The sequence below is a fragment of the Rattus norvegicus genome, chromosome 9 (genome assembly GCF_021556685.1).
Source record: "Rattus norvegicus strain SHRSP/BbbUtx chromosome 9, alternate assembly SHRSP_T2T, whole genome shotgun sequence".
NCBI classification, from domain to species: Eukaryota; Metazoa; Chordata; class Mammalia; order Rodentia; family Muridae; genus Rattus; species Rattus norvegicus.
Window position 1 is genome coordinate 99,314,750 of NC_141542.1, and position 18,518 is coordinate 99,333,267.

At 46.9% G+C, this 18,518-nt stretch overlaps 2 protein-coding genes across 2 annotated transcripts; both read left to right on the forward strand.

The window, feature by feature from the left end:
- Positions 1-1,972: 1,972 nt before the first annotated feature.
- On the forward strand, positions 1,973-4,226 carry LOC148003808 (uncharacterized). Its single transcript, XM_087569022.1, has one exon. The coding sequence runs from the start codon at positions 3,312-3,314 to the stop codon at positions 3,639-3,641; it is 330 nt and encodes a 109-aa protein (XP_087425148.1). The 5' UTR covers positions 1,973-3,311; the 3' UTR covers positions 3,642-4,226.
- A 1,552-nt stretch (positions 4,227-5,778) lies between these two features.
- On the forward strand, positions 5,779-15,942 carry LOC134480401 (keratin-associated protein 5-2-like). Its single transcript, XM_087568168.1, has one exon. The coding sequence runs from the start codon at positions 15,160-15,162 to the stop codon at positions 15,514-15,516; it is 357 nt and encodes a 118-aa protein (XP_087424294.1). The 5' UTR covers positions 5,779-15,159; the 3' UTR covers positions 15,517-15,942.
- The last annotated feature ends 2,576 nt before the right edge of the window (positions 15,943-18,518 follow it).

Below are 18,518 nucleotides of genomic sequence, written 5' to 3' on the forward strand. Positions count from 1 at the left end.
TGCATCAGTTCCTGCCTTGAATTCCCACCCTTACTTCACTGATTGATGGATTTCAAGTTGTAAGATGAAATAAACTCTTTCCTCTCCAAGCTGCTTCTGGTCGCAGTGTCTCATGACAGCAGTAGAAACCATAAGACAGATGGCAACCTCTGGTCTCCACATGAGCCTACACACCATGTGCACACACACACATGCAGATACATATACACCTCCACACATATAACCCTTACACATAAACTGGGGAGGGGGGAGCTATTCAAGACAGGGAAAAATAACATAAAAAATCAAAATTCTTGGCTAGATACATATGGAGAAGACTATATTGAAAGGCATGCAAGAAATAAGTCACGGAATGCACTAATTCCAAGGACAATTCTATTAACACTGGGAAATATATTTTCCTTTCTTTCCTTCATTCCTTCTATTATTTCTTGTTTTCATTTTTCATGACAAGGTTTCTCTGTGTAGCCATGGCTGTTGTGGAACTCTCTCTGTAGACCAGGTTGTCCTGGAACTCAGAGGTCTGCCTGACTCTGACATGGGATTAAAGGCATTCACCACCACCACTGGGCTATATCTTCTTTCTTTTAAAGACACAGCAACTGTTTCTAAAATGCTAATGTCTGAAAACATCCTCCTGTTTTCCTCCAGTGGATTCAGTTTCAAGTCTTAGCTTTGAGACTTTAGTAAATTCACATACCTTCCTTTGTAACTGGTGAGAAGAGGGTTCTGATTCACTTTCTCATATGTGGGTGGCAAGTTTCTTTAGTGTAGACAACATTTCTACTACACATAACCACACCTGTTTTTGCTAATTGCCTTTCTCCACGTTCATGCTTCCTAATGTAACCCCTATTTTCTAATTGTCACCATTCTCATTTCTGCCATCTAGAGTAAACACCTTTCGTCTCTCCCTCCCCTCCCTCTTTTGTCCCTCCTTCTCCTCCAACCCCCTTCCCTTCCCTTCCTTCTTTCTTCCTCTCTCTGTCTCTGTCTCTCTCTCTGTCTCTCTCTCTCTCTCTCTCTCTCTCTCTCTCTCTCTCTCTCTCTCTCTCTCTCTCTGACAATGCCTGATGACATTGTGACTGATAAAGGCAGTTGCTGGTGGGGGCTGAACTAAAGGCAGGAGAAATGGCATTTTAAAAGGCTTTGTTGCGGGTGAAAATCTAGAAAGAGGGAGGAATTTGTGGGCCTGCTTATAGCATCTAGAGTGGTCGGGATCTGGGGAATAGGGAAGGAAAGAAGATGCCAGGTGAAAGACTTAAAAGGCCTTCAGAAGTAGCTTCGAGAACACAGGTAGAGGGACCAGCGTTCCATGGCAGGAGCAGAGAGACGTTGCTGTCTAATGAATGGCAAAGAGGAGAAAAGGCAGGCTGTTTTACAGACCTCATGGTAACAAGAGAGCATGTCAGAGTTTTCAGGTAGCAGACACTTTGTAATCTTCCCAGAATTGGGGATTCTGTAAATGAGAAAGAAGGTTATGGGCATGGGAAGGGTAGGACAGAAGGTACATAGGTTTGTGCGTCTTCAGGTAAAGAAAGCCATATGTGTTCTTAGCTGGGAAACCATCACTCCAGCACCTTTAATTTTACCCCTCACTACAGCAAACAGCTATAGGTGTAAGCTATAAGCCGAGTATTCTTTGAGGTCTCCGGTGTTCTTCAAGGTCACAGACTCTGAAGCTGGATTGTCTGAGGATAGCTTTTCTTTTTCTTTCTTCTTTTTTTATTATTAACTTGAGTATTTCTTATTTACATTTTGAGTGTTATTCCCTTTCCCAGTTTCCGGGCAAACATCCCCCTAATCCCTCCCCCTCCCCTTCTTTATGGGTGTTCCCCTTCCCATCCTCCCCCCATTGCCGCCCTCCCCCCAACAATCTAGTTCACTGGGGTTCAGTCTTAGCAGGACCCAGGGCTTCCCCTTCCACTGGTGCTCTTACTAGGATATTCATTGCTACCTATGAGGTCAGAGTCCAGGGTCAGTCCATGTATAGTCTTTAGGTAGTGGCTTAGTCCCTGGAAGCTCTGGTTGCTTGACATTGTTGTTCATAAGGGGTCTCGAGCCCCTTCGAGCTCTTCCAGTTCTTTCTCTGGTTCCTTCAATGGGGTCCTATTCTCAGTTCAGTGGTTTGCTGCTGGCATTCGCCTCTGTATTTGCTGTATTCTGGCTGTGTCTCTCAGGAGAGATCTACAGAGGATAGCTTTTCTATAGCCTCTCTGCTCGGTGGTCACCATGCAAAATGCCTTTCTAAATCCATTTTCAAAATCCGATTGTGAGGCCACCCTAAGAGAAAAAACAGTGCTCTAGACCGAAGGCAGGTCCAGAAGTCGCACAGTCTGGGCACAGAGCATCCCCTACCATTTCTCCTCAGACAATGAACACATGACAAATGAGAACGTCTAAACCCAGAGTCAGAAAAACTGTGTGGCTTCATTGGAATGAGGTATTTCTTAAGCATATGGGCTCTTTCTGTGTACAATGCTCACCATCCTGTGTGGCTAGTATTCTGTCATCCAAACTCTGGGAGGCCTAAGAGTGATTACCCACTTTCTGCAGGCAGAGAGCTTTGTTTGGTTGTTTGGTTGGTTGTTTTCTGCTTTTGCTTTAAACAGAAGGCTTCCTGGGCCCTCTGAGACCCCACTCCACCTCCATATTTGCTGTGGTATCTGATGAGACAGGACCTAGAAGCATCAGCCCCATGAGGAGAATGAGTTTTGAGGAGGAAGATGGGTTTTGAGGATGGTGGATCTCTCCTCTGAGGGTGACTTAATAATTTCCCTGATGAGTTCAGAGCATCCTCTTAGATAGATGACACAGCCACTAACCTAGAAACCTAGGGTCCCTTTCAACTGAGATTCAGACCAATGGTGGCCACAGCAGATGGTGGAAGCTACATCCTTAGGACAGGTTCTGCCAGATTTGGCCACAAGGAGCCTTCCCTTACAGGTGTCATGAGAAATAGAAGGGAGGAAAATGTCTATGGGCAGATACACCTCCATAGTATGCCTATTCCAGGACCGGCTGCTCTTAGAGACAGGTATCGGTTCTTCCAAATATACAGTGAGAGGGATGGACAAACTGAAAAACAACTGACTTAATGACTAGGCTTTCTGACAGGGGAATATACAGGAGGAATTCAAGGTTTTCCTGTAGAAACTAATAAACAACAACAAGGAAAGGAGTCATGTGCTCCCCTTGGCTCTCCTCAGCATTGGTACTTAAGGGGCTCCCCCTGCAGGAGGAGCATCACATCTCCCTGTCCTCTCCTAAGTCTCTCTCCTCACTGCACCTGAGTCCTCTCTACTGACACCATGGGTTGCTGTGGTTGTGGAGGTTGTGGTGGCTGTGGTGGCTGCGGTGGCTGCGGTGGCTGTGGTGGCTGTGGCAGCTGTGGCGGCTGTGGCGGCTGCGGTGGCTGTGGCGGGTGTGGCGGCTGCGGTGGCTGCTGCGGTGGCTGCTGTGGTGGCTGCTGTGGCTGTTGCAGGCCTGTGGTCGTCTGCTGCTGCCGCCGCTGCTGCTGCAGCTCCTGCGGCTGTGGCTCCTGTGGCTGTGGCTGTGGCTGTGGGAAGGGATGTTGTTGCCAGCAGAAGTGTGGCTGCTGCCAGCAGAAGTGTGGCTGCAAGAAGCAGTGCTGCTGCTAGAGTCAGCTGCTCTGCTTCTGCCCAGGAGAATAGGGGGCCATACTGTGACCTGCTGCATTTCCCCCGTCTTCCCTTCATCCATCTATCACCGTCTTATCTCCTTGTGCCTTGTGAACCTCAAGCTTTGTCTAGCTCTGCATGCGTCTACCCAGACCACAGGAGACAGATGCACAACCAAAGACCCGATCAGGTGAGCTAATTGGATGTAGCCAGAGCCAGCTAGGAACCCTGACCTTACATAGGGCAGGCTCTGTAAGTCTTTAATCTTTTCTAAGTATTCAGACTTATATTTAGTCGCTTTAATGTTTTCTGACTGTACTTGGTGCTTTTCACATTCATGCCTTAAATTCCCTAATAAAATAACTTGACACGCCTCAAAACTCTCTTCCCGTGTGATGCTTTCATCCGCCGCATTGCCAACTCTCTGTCCCCTGCATTGCCAGTCTCATTCTGATGCCCTCACTCCTGCCTCCTCTTCACACTGGCCCCCGACCACCAACATGCGTCTCTGCTGGTTAGACAAGAGCAGCCCGTGTGCTGCCGCCCAGGATAACATTTCCCCAGTGGTCTCTGTGGCCAAGGGTTGTCCCCTACATCTTTCTTAAATAAACAATGAAGAGTGGGGCTGAAAGGAAGGGGGATGTGTGCAGCTTTGACCCAGTAGCATTTGGCAGGGAGTGGGGAGGGGGGTGGGTGGATGATGGGTGGGGGTGTCACGTGACTCTGATCTCAGTTGGTGTCTGTGGATCACCTCTCTCATCTGCTGAGTTCACAGGCAAACCTCATAGGCGAATCTCATGAGAGACCTGTATCTCTTCCCAACCCACCAACTCTCTATGGTCCTCCAGAAGGTGGAAGCCCGCTTTGATGTCTAAATCCCATGTCGAGCCCAACTCACCAACCATGCAATGCACAGGCCCCTCTTCCCTTTTGCATCCTGACTCTGTACAGTTCAGAAAGGAGGAGAAGGAGTGAAGTTTCCCTGGGCCCTTCTTTCTCCACACAAGTATCTGTTCTTCCAACAAACCTAAAGAGGCAGGCAGTGGCAGGCAGTGGTGGTACACTCTTTAATTTCAGCACTCGGGATACCAATCTGAGTTTGAGGCCAGTCTGACCTATAGAGCAAGTTCCAGGACAGCCAGGGCTACCTAGATTGACCCTGTCTTGAAAAACAAAACAAAACAAAACAACAAAAAGGAGGCTGAGGCTGGAGCAATAAAGAAACTGAAAGAATTAGTGAAGTCAGTCTGTTGGAACCCCGGGTTTCTCTTCCTCCAAGCTCTGCCCACGCTGCTTCCTACACCATTAAGCATTTGAGTTCGGAACTGTTCCAACTTCTTACTTCCTCCTCCCCATTTCCCGCCCTCCCAAGTTTCATGCATGCGTGTGCTGTCATGTTGCCCTTCCCTACCCAACCACGTGTCCTTTGGGTCTCTCCCCGTAGTAGAAGCCACACTGTAACTACTTCCTCCTCATCTCAGAAGAAGTTCGGGGCTCACACGAGTGCACTACTGCTTTTGACTTAGCAGGGTGGGTGGTATGGGGTGGGGACAGCTGTTATCGGTACCTCACAGGTGCATGCTTAATCTAGAAGAATAGATTCTTTTGTTTTCCTTTTGAGACAGACTTTCATGTAGCCCGGGCTGGCCCCTAACTCCCTGTATGAATGAACCTGGACTCCTGATCCTCTTGCCATTACTTCCCAAGTACTAGGATGACAGGGATGCACCACCACGTCCCAAGAGTCATCTTTTCCTTTCAAAATAATGGCCCTAGGCATATGCTCTGCCGCTGAGCTACATCGACAGCCGTAAGAGTTTCCTTCAACTTGCTCTTCCAGATTCCAAGGTAGATGCGTAGGAGACATTCTTGAGATGGTGTGACTGTAGCTAGATTTCAAAGGCATGGCCCTTCTGTCTCCTATACCAAAGGCCGTTTAGGGGTGTCGTGATTTTAGCCGGCATCCCATCTTCCTTCCCCTTAAAACCTCCTCTACTTTGGTCTACCCCAGGGAAGTGATCTCTCTCTTGGTTTCCTTAGTAACAAGTTGTCCCAGTTTTATTCTTGTTGCTGTGATAAAATATAACAAAAAGCAACTCAGAAGGTTACTTTGGCTCACAATTCTAGGTGATAACCTGTTTGAGGGTTTCTCTTGCTGTGGAGAGACACCATGACCCCGGCAACTCTTAGAGGGGAAATGGTTCATTGGGGCTGGCTTACAGTTCAGAGGCTATCACGTTGCCATCGTGGTGGGAAGCATGGCCGCACACAGGCAGCCAGACAGTGGTGGAGGGGGAGCTGAGAGTTCGACATCCTGTTTGGCAGGTAGCAGGAAGTTCGAATGAGCTCCTAGGCCTGGCTTGAGTTTCTGAAACCTCAAAGGCAACCCTCAGTGACACACTTCCTCCAACAAGGCCACATCTCCTAATAGTGTCACTTCTTATGAGCTGATGGGTACCATTTTCATTGAAACCACCACACAAGCTATCATTGCAGGGGAGTCAAAGTGAAAGGAACTTTGCAACAGTCACATCACACCCACAGTCAAGAGTGCGAGAGGTGATGCACTCGGACCTACTACTCAGTTCATCTTCTCCTGTGCAATCAGGACAGTCCTCTAACAGACAGGTCCACTGGCCAATCTGATCTTGATGATTGTTTCCCAGGTGATGATTCTAGAGAAAACTAATTGTCACCACCACTCGAGGTAATATATTGACTTTTATTACTGTTTCTTATGCACAAGAAGTGATACGTGGTTTATAGATACTTTGCACACACGAAAATATATGTATATATAAGATATGGGTATGGCTATGGACACACACACATATACATATCTATGTATACATATGTGTGTGTGTCCGATATTTTTCCCTGTTCTCTCCCAGTGATGTGTTTATCTGTTCAGGGTCTATAATGAGTCTCGAGCCCTTGTGCTCTCTCTGAGCTGAGCACTGAGGGTAGAAGATGGTAAGTGTTGGCTCCTGGCCCTGCCAGGTTCACAACTTGCTGGGAAGACAAGCAAGTGTAAAGTATTGTGAACAAAATTTTCAGTAAGACTTAATGTGTTTGAGCATTGAGAATGGCTATGAAATTCCACTCCCATACCCATTTAGATGTGCCATCTTTGAGTTCTTAGTTTATCCACAGGTCGTGTCAGATATATAGCATTCCTACCGCAATGTATAATTTACTTGCAGAAGAAGCATCAACAATTCAACAACCTAAACGTTGAATTGACTTTTGTTTCCAGCTTGACTCTCTACTTGCTTTATCGAATCAAACTTGATGCTGTAGGCAAACTGTTTTCTTTATGAGATCTACTTGGAAATACTAACGATGGCTAAGTTAAGTGGTTATACCTGCTGTTTTGTATATCAACTTGACACAAGCTAGAGTCATCAGAGAGAAAGGAGCATTTCCATTGAGGAAATGCCTTCATGAGATCCAGATGTAAGACATTTTCAAATGTGAGGGGGGAGGGCACACTGTGCCATTGCTGGGCTGGTAGTTCTGGGTTCTATAGGAAAGCAGGCTGAGCAAGGCAGGGGAAGCAAACCAGAAAGCAGCACCCTCAATGCTTCTGCACCCACTCCTGCCTCCGGGTTCCTACTCTGTGAGAGTTTCTGTTCTGACTTCCTTTGGTGATGAATGACAGTGTGAAAGTGTAAGCAGAATAAACCTTTTCCTCCCCAACATGCTCTTTTGATCATGGTGTTTCGTCACAACAATGGTAACTCTAGCTAAGACATGGTCTCCCCAGCCCTGTTATGGGTGTTTTAGAAGTGTTATTTCCTGAGCGTTTTACAGTGACTCTTTGAAGCATGTATTATCATTTCTGTCAGAAAATTAAGGTCTAGGAAGATTGAGGCATAGGTGACCAGAGCGGGGAAAGCCAATTCATGCAGGACAATCTTAGACGTTGTCAAAGACCCTTGGCTCCTAATTCCTTTTCACTTCCTCATGCCCTGCTTTCCTTTCAAGACACAGTCAAAGCTCTTCTTCAAAAAACGTTCCAGGGGCTGGAGAGATGGCTCAGTGGTTAAGAGCACTTGCTGCTCTTCCTAGAGGTCCTGAGTTCAAATCCTGGCAACCACATGATGGCTCAACCATCCATAATGGGATCTGATGCCCTCTTCTGGTGTGTCTGAAGATGGCTACAGTGTACTTATATAGAATAAATAAATCTTAAAAAAAAAAAAAGCCTCCCAGGGCCAGGTGCAGTGGGCACACAGCTTTAAATACTGGTATTGGAAAGGCAGACACAGGCAGATCTCTGTGAGTTCTAGGCCAGCCAGGGCTGCACAGCGAGTCCCTGCTCCCTGGAAAGACTCTCCCCTCTTATTATGTAATTGGAGGGAATTTGTCAATTTAAGTCTTAATATTCATCAGTAATTTCACCTTGAGGCAACTTCTGCCTTAATTAAAGTCCACGTCTTTCCTTCCTTCTTTTTCTCTATTTCTTTTTATTTTTCCTATCAGATTAGAGTAATTGAATGCACATTTCTTGCACTATCCGTACTATCTTTCACCGAATGAAGGTTTGACAAATCTTTTTGATTGGCCCTGGTGCTTCCCAAGTGGCTATCTTTCAAAATAGAACTGAAACAGGAAGTTGATTGGCAGGTGCCCAAAATAGCACCCCTAATGTATGCAGAGTAGCGACACCTGACCGCCTTCAGCCGGCATGCTGCCGGGTTTGAACCATGATTTATATAGATGTTTACCCTACTAACAAATAGGTTGCATGTTTAGATAACCAATGGCATCCGGTGACCTTGGTATTATGGGTTGTCTGACTGGAGGTTGAGATTTTGGTCTATGGTCATCCTGAGATGAATTGATTGCTCACAGGCAGATAAATCTGGGCGCAGACACATTTGAATGGACTCTGGTCATCGTCTAATGTGATTTTTTTTTAATTAACTTGAGTATTTCTTATTTACATTTCGAATGTTGTTCCCTTTCCCAGTTTCCGGGCAAACATCCCCCTAATCCCCCTTCTCTTCTTTATGGGTGTTCCCCTCCCCACCCTTCCCCCATTGCCGCCCTCCCCGCAACAATCAAGTTCACTGGGGGTTCAGTCTTAGCAGGACCCAGGGCTTCCCCTTCCACTGGTGCTCTTACTAGGATATTCATTGCTACCTATGAGGTCAGAGTCCAGGGTCAGTCCATGTATAGTCTTTAGGTAGTGGCTTAGTCCCTGGAAGCTCTGGTTGCTTGACATTGTTGTACTTTTGGGGTCTAGAGCCCCTTCAAGCTCTTCCAGTTCTTTCTCTGATTCCTTCAACGGAGGACCTATTCTCAGTTCAGTGGTTTGCTGCTGGCATGTGATTTTTAAAGATGCCTTTGGATAATAAAGATTGAGAGCTGGGGACATAATTCAGTTGGCAGAGTGCTAGCTCAGCATTCCTGAAGCCTTCAGTGTGATCCTCAGAGATGCGTTCACACCCAGGCATGGTGGTTCACACTTGTATCCCCGCACGCAGGAGACAGGGGAACACGTTCAACCTCATTCCCAGCTATAAAGTGAATTTGAGGCCAGTCTTGTCTGGGCTGTGTGAGACCCTGTCTTAAAAAAAAAGCAAAATAAAATTAATAGAATCAAAGTTCTTTTTAAGTGCAATTTATGTGGTAGTCTGGTTTCATACACTGAATAATTATAGGGACACCTACACCGTCCTACGAGGGAAGGCATTGTTATTAGGATTAAGCATCAAAGTTTCAGATCTCTGGGCAGCCTCTGAGTGTACTGCATCTTGATTTCTGTAATTTCTGTCTGTCTTTTATTGGCTTTCTATTACCTGTCAGCTCTGTGAAATGACTCTAACACACATCCTCATGTCACGTTCATTGAGATCTGTCCTCTTCTGCTCTTTTTGGAGGGGGTGGATATCGTATTGGCATACAGGACCCTCTGTTCTTTCCCATCAGAGAGGCAGAAGAGGAACACCTTTTTTTTTTTTAATGAAAGAGCTTTTTCAGCCATTCACTTCTAAAACACAGAAAAAACACAGAGTTACTAACGGAGGATAAAAATTGTAATTCCATTTCCCTGTGAGTCTAATCAAAAGCAGAATCTGGGAATGGCAGCTTCACCACTATCCAGGTACTTGCAACTGACAGAGAAGACATGGAGGCAGGGGAGCTAGTTGATATAATTCTCTATACTTTTTTTAACTTGACTTTTGTACAAATATATTTGGAACATGCATATGACCCATAGAAATGCACGTTTCCAACTAATTGCATGGGAGATTGGCACAGAAAGAGAGGCAGTAAGTCATGCACAAAGGAGGACGTGTAAGGTTGGCTCACTTGTTAAAATTGGAAGAGGGAGCAGGAGCCACAGACTTTATCCCTTCTTCTATGACATCATTTGCATGGAATGACCCACCTTGAGGTCTGCTGATCTGGGGACTGTCTGATGTCCGATTAGATTTAGAGACATAGCAAAGTGGGTGTGTCAGGATTTCTTGGGATCAAGACTAGGGAACCCTGGCAAGGTCGATGGTTCAGTGGGTAAAAGAGCTAACTGAACCAGCATAACGACCAGGGTTGGAAGCCTGTGGGCATGAGTTTGATCCCATGATCCCCAGGTGCCTTAGCACACATCTATAAGCTCAGTACTTCTATACTGAGATGGAAAGCAGAGGTTGAAGAACTTTTTGGAAGCCCATGGGCCACCAAGCCTGTACACTCCACAACAGCAGAAACAAGAGAGACTGCTTCAGCGAGATATAAGGTGAGAACTAGCTCTTAAAAGTTGTCTTCTGACCTGTGGCTTGAATGGGAGTGGCCGCCATAGACTCGTCTTTGAGTGGCCGCCATAGACTCGTCTTTTTGAATGCTTGGCCCACAGGGAGTGACATTATTAGGAGCTGTGGCCTTGTTGGAGAAAGTGTGTCACTGTGGGGATGGACTCTGAGGTTTTACATGCTCAAGCTATGCCCAGTATGGTACACAGTCTACCGCTGCCTGCAGGTCAAGATGTAGAACTCTCGGCTCTTTTTCCAGCACCATGTCTGCCTACACACCACCATGCTTCCCACCATGACAGCAAAGGACTAGACCTCTGGAACCGTAAGCCAGTCCTGGTTGAATGTTTTCCTTTATAAGAGTAGCCCTGGTCATTGTGTCTCTTCACAGCAACAGAACACTGACTAAGACACCTCAATGTGTACTTTGGCATGAGCTTGTTAGCACTCACAACATCACGACGTGTCACCCACACGCGTGCGCGCGCGCACACACACACACACACACACACTTTTAAAAAAATTAGAGGGGTTGGGGATTTAGCTCAGTGGTAGAGCGCTTGCCTAGGAAGCGCAACTCCCTGGGTTCGGTCTCCAGCTCCGAAAAAAAGAACCAAAAAAAAAAAAAATTAGAGACTAAGGGACCTCCTCATACAAATGAAACAAAAATCAATGAAGTCCCTTTCAGGTAAAGGAGTCAAACACTGGTGCTTATGAGAATGTCCCACTTCTTAGAGATATTCTGAGCAATGTACATGCTCTCGTGAAGATATAAATAGCATACGCTATGCTATCAAGTTGGAGCCTACAATTATAACCCATTGTAGACTTGTGTCTAATGCATGCAAAGTCCCAAAACAAACAACTAAATCAAATAAAAGTAAATAAATTCCAAGGTAGTATTTTGAGACAGAGACAAGTTTGGGACAGTGACATATTTCCAGGGAGAGGACAGATAGTGTTTCCATGTGAGTAGAGTGATGTCAGGGTAGAATGCCATTGACACAGACTTGGCCAGGAGTGTTACAAATGGCAGCAGACACAATGCAGTGTGGTGGCTGGGGACTGAGGTGGCCTCCGGGGCTACAGATATTTGGCATGGGACCTCCAGGCAGTACCTGCAGGAGCTGTCCTCTGTCTGGTGCCTCTGCTTCCTCCCTCTCACTCCCTCACTTAAGAAGGGTCAAGAGCAGCCAGTTAGAGAGATGAATGAACAGAGTGGTGGAGAGTGCTGTGTTTGCAGACATTCGGATCCCTCTGCACACTCCCAGAACGCTGATTCATAGGGCGGGAAGACTTTGAGGAAGGTGAGAGAAGGCACACAGCACACAGACAACCTAAATCCATCAACTGTTGAAGAACATATTTGCCTACTCAGGCTTGGACTGTTCCAGGCCAAAACATAGCCCCTTCCTTCAACAAACAAACAAACAAACAAACAAACAAACAAACAAACCCAATTCTTATTTGGTGTTTCATATCCCAAGTCCTGGTTCTCCTGTCAACCGTCTTTCCGAAACACCAGTTTTCACTGACTTCCAAACTTCTCATACTTCTTCAGCATGGTACCCAAGGATTTGTACCTTCCTAGTGTCCCTGTATTCCTAAGAGTGGGCTTTGTGTTCTCTCCAAGCTGGATGGTATGGGGCTGTCCGCCTCTCACCTTTTCCTGTCTCCAGCGGTACTATAGCACTGACGTGGAGGGTTTGACAGTCCCCATCATGATTTTGTCCTTTTGTCCATAAAAACTCAAGACTGGCTATCTCCCCATTCTGTTAGCAGCATCCACCCAGTTGCTTATGGAGGTTCCTCTCTCACCTCTTCCTATCTTTATACTTACCTCTTGCCAGACCAAGAGCCTATGGGTTTGTCATGCTGTTCTCACAGTGTACCACAGAGCCACTTCCTGCCATGAGAAAGATGATTCAAGACCTACTGATTACGTGGAACACTTCCCCCAAGTTTGCACAATGGGGAACTATTGAGGAACATTAAAGTAGATGTCTGTGTGACTTTACAAAATGAAAATAGACAAACCCTGGAGTTGGAAACAGATGCACATCAGGAGAAGGAATGGCACATTCATCCTGTGATTCCTGACGCAGTTACTCAAGCACTTTAATCACAGTGTCTTTACCATGAAATAAGGATAAAAACCTATCAAAGAGTCAAAGGAAATGATGATCTCCCCAAATACAAGTGAATCACCACCAACCGGAAGTCATCTGGTTGTTATGCACAGGGGCTCATCGACAAGACAGAGTGACTAAAACCAGGCAAATGTAGGTGGTCTCTGCCACGGTAGCGGGACTGACCCTCTTTGTTATCTTTGTGGTTTGGAGAGTAATTTTTAGCAGTCACTTCTGACAGATGTCTTTGCCCCCTCTTGTCTCCTTCCTCCTCCTCCCCTTCCTCTTCTCCCTCCTCCTGTTTTTTCTTTTCTTTAGCTCCAGGACAATTTTATTAGCATTTCTCTGATGTTGCAAATCTCTGCAGCCATGAGGAGGAAGGAGCTGGAGACAGGAGAGAAAGCCTCATTCTTGAGTTGGGTTTGGAGATCAACAAGTAGCTCATGGCTGATAAGTGCCTTGAGGCGAGGTGAGCGCCTTTCAGGCACCAGGGAAAACATGAGCGAACTCTGTAAGTCCCGGAATGAAAGAATAATGAAATGAAAAGAGGGAAGCAAAAAAGAGACTACACTTTTCTGAACTAGGACCTAGAAAAGTGGGTAGCAGCATGGCAGAGACTCCACTGCTGCTTGAAAATCTGAGATAAGGTTGTATTCGTCAACCCAGGCTGACGGAGACATTACTGTGTACCTCAGGCTGGCCTAGAACCCGTTTGGTGATCCTTCTGAGTTAGGCCTCTGAACGTGGTGATTACAGATGTGAGCTAATACATCTAAGTCACAGCAGTCATCTTTAAGACTTCTCTCAGAATAAAAATTTGCTCAAAGAATGCCCAGTGTGATGGTTTGTATGTGCTTGGCCCGAGGAGGGGCACTATTTGGAGGTGTGGCCTTGTTGGAGTAGGTGTGGCCTTGTTGGAGTAGGTGTGGCCTTGTTGGAGTAGGTGTGGCCTTGTTGGAGTAGGTGTGGCCTTGTTGGAGTAGGTGTGGCCTTGTTGGAGTAGGTGTGGCCTTGTTGGAGTAGGTGTGGCCTGGTTGGAGTAGATGTGGCCTGGTTGGAGTAAGTGTATCACTGTGAGCACATGGGCTTTGAGACCCTCATCTTAGCTGCCTAGAAGCCAGTCTTCTCCTAGTAGCCTTCAGATGAAGATGTAGAACTCTCCTGCACCATGCCTGCCTGGACGATGCCATGTTCCCATCTTGATGATAATGGACCAAAACTCTGAGTCTGTAAGCCACGTTGTCCTAATAAGAGTTGCCTTGGTCATGGTGTCTGTTCACATCAGTAAAACCCCAAGACACACAGTGCTACTGACCCAGATCATACCTTTATTCTAATAGCTAGGCAGGGTTCTCCAGAGAAACAGAATTAACAGGATGTCCAAATGCAAAGGGAGGTTTGTTAAGGGAATTGGGTAACATAATATAGAGGCCAACATGTTCATGTGGCTTTTTCAAGCTGTAGAACCAGAGAAGATGGTGATAGGGTTGCATTTTATTAAAAACATGGGAGCCAATGGTATAAGAAACACAGGAGCCAATGGTATAAGAAACATGGGAGCCAATGGTATAAAAGTTCCATCATTCAAAGGCCTGAGGGTCAGTCATGACAACATCCAAGGGCAGAAGAAGATATATATCCCAGTTCAAAAGGAGGAGAATTAGCTACTAGTCCTTTTGTTCTATTCTTGTCTTGAATAGATTGGATGGCGTCCTGCCTTAGTCCGTCATGCTATAACAGAACTATAACAGAACGCCTGAGATGTAAGACTAGGTGACTTATAAAAAAAACAACAAAGATTTATTCCATCATAGTCCTTGAGTCTGAGGGAGTCCAAATAGTCAACTGTCATCTGTGAGAGACTCTGCCTCGCATGCAGAAACCAGAAGGGCGAGAAGAGACAGAGCAGACCCCCTACATGACAGAAAGAGCAAACAGGTCCACAGCCCTCTTCATCACAGCATCAGTTCATGCCGAGCAGGCACCTCTTTGTCAAGAATCACCCCGGCTGCAGGAACCTGGTAGAACGCATCATGCCTTCGCGGTGGTCCTCGTGGCCCACGCTGAGGGCAGCAGAGGCCTCCGGAATCCAGATTCACATCGCAGGAGTAAGAAATATCCCAAGCCGAGTGGGGTGTAGTCACATTGTACACAAGCATTTCCACCCTTTCAAGTTACCGCGTGTTCTAGCCTATAGATAGAAATATCTCAGATCACTGACTGGTGTCTGTGTACGGCACCCCGTACAGCTATGACAGGGAAGGAAAAAATATCTGGGAGGAGCCTAGTTCCATCCCGTCCTTTACAACAATAAGGGTTACCCGCAATGGAGGGAGAGAGCAGGAGAGAGAGGAGACTCAATGGCTGTTTGCTGGTTTATATTAATAATGGCTCTTAAAAGAAAATAAAGGCTAAACATAGCAAATCCTTTCGAGTCAGAAGGTTCCTTGAAGGAAGTACACAAGGGTCCACGTGAGGCTTCTGCTGAGGAAGTGGGACTGATGCCAGGTTTACTTCCTCTCCAGACTGCGTACATAAGGGGCTCCCCCTGCAGGAGGAGCATCACATCTCCCTCTCCTCTCCTGAGTCTCTCTTCTCACTGCACCTGAGTCCTCTCTAACTGACAACATGGGTTGCTGTGGTTGTGGAGGTTGTGGTGGCTGTGGCAGCTGTGGTGGCTGCGGTGGCTGCGGTGGCTGCGGTGGCTGTGGCGGCTGTGGTGGCTGTGGTGGCTGCGGTGGCTGTGGTGGCTGTGGCGGCTGTGGCAGCTGTGGTGGCTGTGGTGGCTGTGGTGGCTGCTGTGGTGGCTGCTGTGGCTGCTGTGGCTGTTGCAGGCCTGTGGTTGTCTGCTGCTGCCGTCGCACCTGCTGCAGCTCCTGCGGCTGCGGCTCCTGCGGCTGCGGCTGCGGCTGTGGGAAGGGCTGTTGTTGCCAGCAGAAATGCTGCTGCCAGCAGAAGTGTGGCTGCAAGAAGTGCTGCTGCTAGGCTTACCACAACCCTCTGGCTCTCTCCTGCTCACCCCCTCCTCCCATCTCTGGCCCTGTCCCACAGGTAACTGCACAGGTGGGTTGTGTCACTCCATCTGCTCCCATTTGTCTGTAGGCTACAATTGTGACCTGAGTCTATCCACTTTGTAATAATTGTACAAGTTAACAAATATGCAGCCTTCTCCGTAAGTAATTCGACACATTCTAATCACAACTGTGACAGAATGCAGTCAAAATAGTTAGTGATGTACCTTCTTAAATCACCCATTTTTATATTGTGTTTACCTCTACAAAGCTTATCTGTGTACACAAAGCAACTCTGTCTTAATAAATTACACTAAACCAACCTCAAAGATTCATCTCTTTTGTACCCCACCCCCTATCTTTCCACTCTCTAAACTTCCCTAGACACAAGAGTTTTATCTCAGCAGATAAGGTCAATCAATCCCTTGAAAGGGCTGCAGAGACTCCAAGGTGAGGTAAATGTATAGATAATTGGCCCTTGTGGATTTGAAAAGAGGGGGATGTGGGGTGGGGCACTTTGTCACTCTGGTATTTCAATGTTATCAATGAGAATGCGCCACAAACCTCTCACTTGACGTGGACCAAAGTCTGATGCAAATATTAGATCGCCTTCTAAGTGCTCATGTGCAAGGCCTGACTGATCTTGAGGATCCTCGTTTTTGAAGGCTGCTTTCTGCCTACTCCTATGGCATGTTGATCTTACTGTTCCTGGCCTCACTGAAGAGCTCACTGCAAGGGCTCTTTGGGTCTTGTTGCCTTTCTTGTCCATGGTCTCAGTATTCATTACATACTTCTCATGGGCCATCACACATTACAAAGTCTCTCTATCATCTGACTCATCTATCCAAGGTCTGAATGATGAAGTTGGGGGATAACTAGGTCAGGTACCATGGAACTCCTAGGTGCCACTCTGAACCACAGGTCAATGTCAGTTATGATGTAAAATCAACAGAAGAATAGAGAACCTCAAATCACATGCAGAGGGTGTCAACACACACGAGGCAATATGCCCCTCAAATGCTTCCATATTGAATCTCCCCTCAGGTCCCACTATCTCCATGGACTCCAGATTCCAGCTCTTTGGGGATTCTTATGACAATAGAAAGAGAATGAATGGAGTTGGTTGGAGGTCCCAGCAAGCACTAGGTGGTAAGGCTTAATGAACCAAGGCAAGCTCCTTCAGTATATTTCCCAGGAGGACGTTCTCCCAACCTCTCAAGATCTACTTAGAGTGCCTTCTTGTAATTCTAAGCAGAGCCTAGGCCAGAGTAGAGACTTACGTGGGATATGGCTCACAGAATGAACAGAACCAAAGGAAAGAAGAGCTTAATGAACCAATGCTCCAAGACTCAAGAGGTGCTTGTGGAAAGCTAGCTGCCATTTCCAGGGGCTGTCAGGGGGGTGCTGATGGTGTGGGTGAGCCTCTGGACAGTAAGGAGACAGTATGGGTTGGGTATCACCTTTGCCTGTCTGTCTCTGATGCCTTGTCCATTGATTCACAGGATCTCTGAGCCCCTGATGGCTTCGGATTAGCCAGAACACTTTAGTTACTGTTACCCTGTAGGATTCATTCTTGGACCCTTTGTCTGACTCATCCTTTCCCCCTGTATCTCCTCTTGGAATTGTCTCTTCTCACGGAGCCTGCCATGAGGAGAGAAGAGGGGGCGGGGAGGAGGGAGAAAGGGACTGAGGCAAGGAGAGAGATAGGGGAGGGATCGGGGAGGAGAGAGGGAGAGGAGAGGGAGGAAGGGAGGGAGGGGAGAGGGAGGAGGAGGAGAGAGGGAGGGAAGGAGGAAGGGAGAGAGGGAGAGAGAGATCACGCTCATTCATCTGACTCCAAGGCCACTGTCTCTCATGTGGGACCTTGAGCCAGTCTTTTGCACAGCAATGCTGATCAGAACTCTGGGGCACACACATCCTTTTCTAGGACCTAAAACCCATTTCCTTCTAGATGTTTGCTTTTCTTGTCCCATCCCCTGGAAATGAGTTTGCTTGTGTGACCCATGGAAGTAGAAGAGGTCCACTGTTGGGGGTGTGGGGTGGGGTGGGGTGGGAGGTGTTTCATCACTAAGGGTTAGCATAGATTTCTCAAGGACACACGGACTATTTTATTCTTAAATCAGATCTCAGATGTGATCAGGAGAAGAGACAGAATAAAAGCTCAGGGAAACAAAGTTTCTTATATTCCTAGGTCCCTGAGAGATGAGGCAATGCTTGCAGAGATGGGGATCATATGGGAGTGAGTTGCAAGGGAGAAAAGCCAGTCACTCATGTGAGGAGCAGAGTGAGGGAGGACTTCTGGGCTCTCTCCTGGCTGTTCCAGTGAAGACTATAACCAAAGGTGGCAGCAGATTTCATCGGTGCCTCTAAGTCATACTAGGTCTCCTCCAGGGGTGGACAGGAAAAGGAACTTGTGACCAGGAATTACCTTATTGTCTTAAGGTACCTGACTTGATTACCTATCAGGGATGCTCAAAATTTACAAGACAGTGTAGCACTGCCATTTGGTGGACATCTTTTCAGGCATGGTGTTGGCACAGGAACATCAGGACACAATTCTTTCTGTGCAGTAGGTAACCATTGGCTGTGGAAAATAGGATGTGCATGAATCTACGATGACTGCCAGGGGGTGGGGGTGGGACAATATACACAAGCAACGTTTGAGTGGGTGCATGGCACCAGCAAGTTGACCTGAGTGAAGTACAGCACAGGTAGAAAGTCCCTGGGGGGAGGGTGTTTGTAAATGTGCTCCCTCTGACTTATCTACTGAAATCCTCATTCCCAACACCTCAGAAAGTGTCAGTACCGGGGCTAGAATATTTAGCTGAGTCTACGACTTGTCAAGTTTACAAGTAGGAATAATGATCATGGTCTCGTGGCACAAAATCTTTGGCTTCCTATTTCTTACAGCATTGGCATTGTCTTGCTCTCCCTGTCATACTCAGTGCCAGTGGACCTGTGGTACCAGTGGACACG